Genomic DNA, 4,318 nt, shown 5'->3' on the forward strand with positions numbered 1-4,318 from the left:
ATGTCTGCTGGGATCAAAAAAGGGGAAAAAGTAAACCTTTCTGCCCAAAGAAACAATGCAGAATGTCTCATTCCTGTTCATTAGCAGTTACAAACCACTCACTCAGCCCTCGGAACTTTCAAGTTAATGTCGCTCGTAGAAAAAAGTCTGTTTTTTCTCACATACTCTTTTAAGAAGGGTTTTATATATATATATATATATACACACACACACACACACACACACATTTTGTTTGTTTAATGAGAGGCAGCCTTTCTCCTTTACGTTAAAACCAGTTCAGATCCAACTCAGGTTACTGGCGATCAAATGTGACCACAGTTAGTGACCTAATTAAAATGGCTTTGATAGTTTTTGTCCAGTTCCCCTGTGGTTAGGCATCCACATCTCAAAAACACGATCACAGCCAGTAACAACTGACAGCCTTGCTGCCAATCTTAGCACACAGCCCACAGCTTGAGCAGACATTTGAGGGGCTTGGAGCATGAACTATCTTCAGATTCCTATGGGTGTTGGTATCTCTATGTCAGAGTTAAGACAGAGGAGCACAGGGGAAGCTTGCATAGCCATTGTCTGTGCAGTGTCTGTTCCACAGATAAACAGACTTCAGTCTCCACAGCTGTCAGTCTGGCACCTTTCAAAAATAATTAACTCACATTCTATATCTTATTATACACACAGCTACGAATAACAAACTCTAGATATACACATTATACACAGACTGACACAGGTATGTGCATATGTGCACAGCCACACACACAGGTATGTAATTTGTCATCATTATATTTACAATGATCAAAGTGGAGGGCATTCCTAACAAGGAGTGCTGTGTATTGCACTAATCCCATCTGGTCATTAATCTCTAGGGAAGTGCTTTGTTTGCCACATCAAAACTGCTGTAAAGAATGTCACTCACAAGAACAATTCCAAGTACCATTTTTTGCTCTGAATGCCATTATACTGTTACATTGCTGACATTTTTCCCCATAAGTGTCAGGGGGGCTACTCAAGGGCTGAAAAATCAAGCGTGTTTAAATGTTTTGCAGGATCAAGGCCAGAGGGCTCAGCACTATGCAGGACTGAGCCCTTAATAGAGCTTATTAATTTTTTCCGCTTTGCTCATTAAATTGTAAAAGAACCTTACAGGAATTAAAATGTATTCTTAGACTAGCTAGACCTTTTCCTGAGGGGCGTATACCAGAAAAAGGGACAAATCCTCTATGAAGATTACAGGTCTATCAGTTAAAATTCTTTGGGGTAATTATTTCTTCTGCTGTAGACCAAAAAACCCCAAATCACATGATTAATTGGATTGTGTGCTGCACAATCAATTTAAATCGTTATGCAATATTAAGCTATCACAAGTGTCTGGCAAGTATTAAGATTGTTTCACCACAGTATTCTAGCTAAACTCTTATCTACACACTAGATAGGCTGGTACTGTATCATATGATCACAATACTAGTGGCATGACCTTGATCAAGTTAATATTTGAAGATAGTAATGCAATATTGCAGTTACATTTGTGTATCTTTTTAATCATGTTAAAAAAAATGTTAAAATTCTAGAGGACCCTTGGGGGATCTAAAAAAAAAAAAAGAGCTAAGTTGCTTTATTTGAAAAGAGGTTTCTTTCCTTAGTGGAATTTAGACAATCTAACAAAACCTTGACATTAGGCAACCCAGTTAATAATTAACTAAGCTGAAGCCTGCCTCAATGAATTGTGTGTGATGACCCCACATCATAACACTTCTCTGTCAGCTGGCTGAAGAGAGAAGACGTCTAGCTATTAAAGCCCTTCACACAATTATAAAAGTAGGAATGCTAAGCCATACTTTATGCAGATCTTCAGAACCAAGGTAAGAAGAGTGTATTAGAATGATTACTGTGGTCTTTTATAGTAGAGTAAATGTTCCAGGTAAAAAAGATCCATAGCATTTTAACTATTGGAAACCCAAACTTAAATCTGTTTTTTTAAATACGGGGAACTTTGGCACCAACCAATTCCTCCTTCCTTGCAGGATGTCTAATATTTTTAATTTGCTTGTGGCCAGGCTTAATATGTACTGTAAAATAGTGATTGTGTCCAATTGCTGAAACTTATGTTCACGTTTGCAGCACAGTACAATCAGCTTTTGCAGTGTATTATTTATGTGCATCCTTAGCAGCAGTTTTAAAAGCACTGTACTTTAAACACAGCCACAGCTCATGTATCACAGGGCTTTGACCCTGAGATAATGTGGTACCATAAATTCTAGCAAGTTGAAACTTCAGAGAGAGGTCTGTTTTAATTCTGAATAATGTCAGATGTTCCTAACAAAAAGCACTAATAATAGTTAACACTTTTCATCTACATAGTGCTTGGCAAACTTTAATTGATGCCCTTAAAACACCCCTGTGAGTTGGGCAAGTATTGCATGCTTCAAATTAAATAAAAATTGCATATGTAAAACTCGAGGTTAAGTGATCTTCCCAAGACCACTGAGGCAGAAAAAGGATTAGATCTTCTGGCTCCCCATTCAATGCTCTAACAACTAGTTCACACAATTCCCGTGTGCACTCTTCTTAACCATATGCAAGGCACAATAATGACAGCTAAACACTATGGGTTAGATTTTCAGAAATAGTTCAGCACACACAATTAGGGACAGTTTTTTCTCCCCAAAGAGCTCTGCTTGCATTTAGACCCCAAAATATGTGGCCAGATTGTAAAATAGCTCAACTCTCTTGAAAATCTGACCCTAAGTGTTATATTGGGAGCTGCTGGGGGCTGAACACCTTTGAAAATCTTGCCCTTGTTTAGGTGCTTAAATGGGAGTAAAATTCGTTTGAAAAACTGGCCTTTAAGGACATAACTGTGCTCTCAGAAAAGTATATAAACATAAGGGTCTGATTTCAGAAAGGGAGACCTTCCAAACAATTTTTAAAAAGGAACAACTAAACCAACCCATATAAACCTGTAGCAAATGTAAGATTTGACATCAAGCACTATATAGCAACATCCAGTACAATTCTTATATTTTTAATATACTAGTCTTCAAAGGCTGTCACAAGCACATGTAGCATAAAAAAGGGGTGTTAGTTCTCCTCCAGTTGGGAAAAGTTTTACTTAGAAAGTCTCTTTGAGCTATCATCTATTTTTCCTGTTAAAAGGGACATGGTCTGGTTAAAAATCATGGCCCAAATTTTCTCACTTATTAGGTTTGTAAAATTCAGCACTTAAGTCTGTAGGTAGGTACCTAAATAACTGTGGTCTGATTTGCAGTAATGCTGAGCACTCGCAATTCCCAATGAAGTCAGTGTGAATTGTAGAACAACACTGAAAAATCAGACCACGCTTTTTAGGACCCGAATGCACATTCTCATGCCAAGCTTTAAGCACATAGATTTGAAATTTTTGGCTGATATTTTTAAAGAATCAGATTTCATGTCCAGGCTGCAAATAACACTTGAGGTTAGTAAAACTAACATTTTAACCTTCTAATTTATTGTCACACTGGTTATCTTGTTTCTGGTCAGATTATAGTCAATTTTGCTTTTAAATTCTACCATAAACTTGAAATATTTGGGCTGCAAACACTGCAGCGTAGGACAGTATTTTAATTTAGTTAAAGCTGAATCTCTGACATAAAATTATGCTACCACCAAGAGGTGCTAAGGGTAGCACATCATATTCTCTCATCAGCAATAAGGATAAATTCTGCTCTCAGATCTGCATGGAGGATCTTAACTCTACTATTCTTTTACCCTACCCCTCTACCTCCGCCCTACTAACACAATGGGACTTCTGGAGTTATAAGGTGAGCAGAATATTTGAGTTACCACCTTTGAGTTACTATGTAGACTTGAGAATAGAATTCTTTCAACCCTAACCAGGTGGGGTAACATGAATCCTGAGAGCACTTTAGAACTTGGTTTTCATGTGTGACAGTTTGATACATTTAACTAGTGACAAGTCTAAGCCTTGAATATCTCCAATCAAGGCAAATTCACAATTTCCTTTGCAAACTTGTTCTCTTGCCAGACTATTCTTATAAAATTATTCCTAACCACCCTAAATTTTCCCATTTGCAGCTGGAAAATATAGATAGGCACCACGATAGTGTGAAAACTCACTTTACATAGCATCTGGACTAAGTAGGCTATCGTTATGTGGTCAAAAATATCTGTTTTAAAATTCAGATACCTATAATAAAGAGAACATTTTAAACAGGACACAAATAACTGAGAACATTTTAAAAATAATGGTGCTGACTATGGGATGTGATTAACTCTTTCAGATATATTTTTCATCATTTAATTAGTCTAATTCTGATCTCAT

At 37.1% G+C, this 4,318-nt stretch overlaps 1 protein-coding gene across 1 annotated transcript in view; it reads left to right on the forward strand.

Annotated features, from left to right (window-relative positions):
- Nucleotides 1-1,818: 1,818 nt before the first annotated feature.
- The window catches only part of LOC112112416 (E3 ubiquitin-protein ligase RNF170-like), an 18,032-nt gene continuing 15,532 nt past the window's right edge, over nt 1,819-4,318 (forward strand). The window contains exon 1 of the mRNA XM_024208328.1: nt 1,819-1,856. Within this exon, the coding sequence (XP_024064096.1) occupies nt 1,819-1,856 (38 nt within the window). The remainder of the gene's footprint in view (nt 1,857-4,318) is intronic.

Source organism: Terrapene carolina, unplaced genomic scaffold (genome assembly GCF_002925995.2).
Source record: "Terrapene carolina triunguis isolate 2854851 unplaced genomic scaffold, T_m_triunguis-2.0 Scaffold101, whole genome shotgun sequence".
In the NCBI taxonomy this organism is placed as follows: domain Eukaryota; kingdom Metazoa; phylum Chordata; order Testudines; family Emydidae; genus Terrapene; species Terrapene triunguis.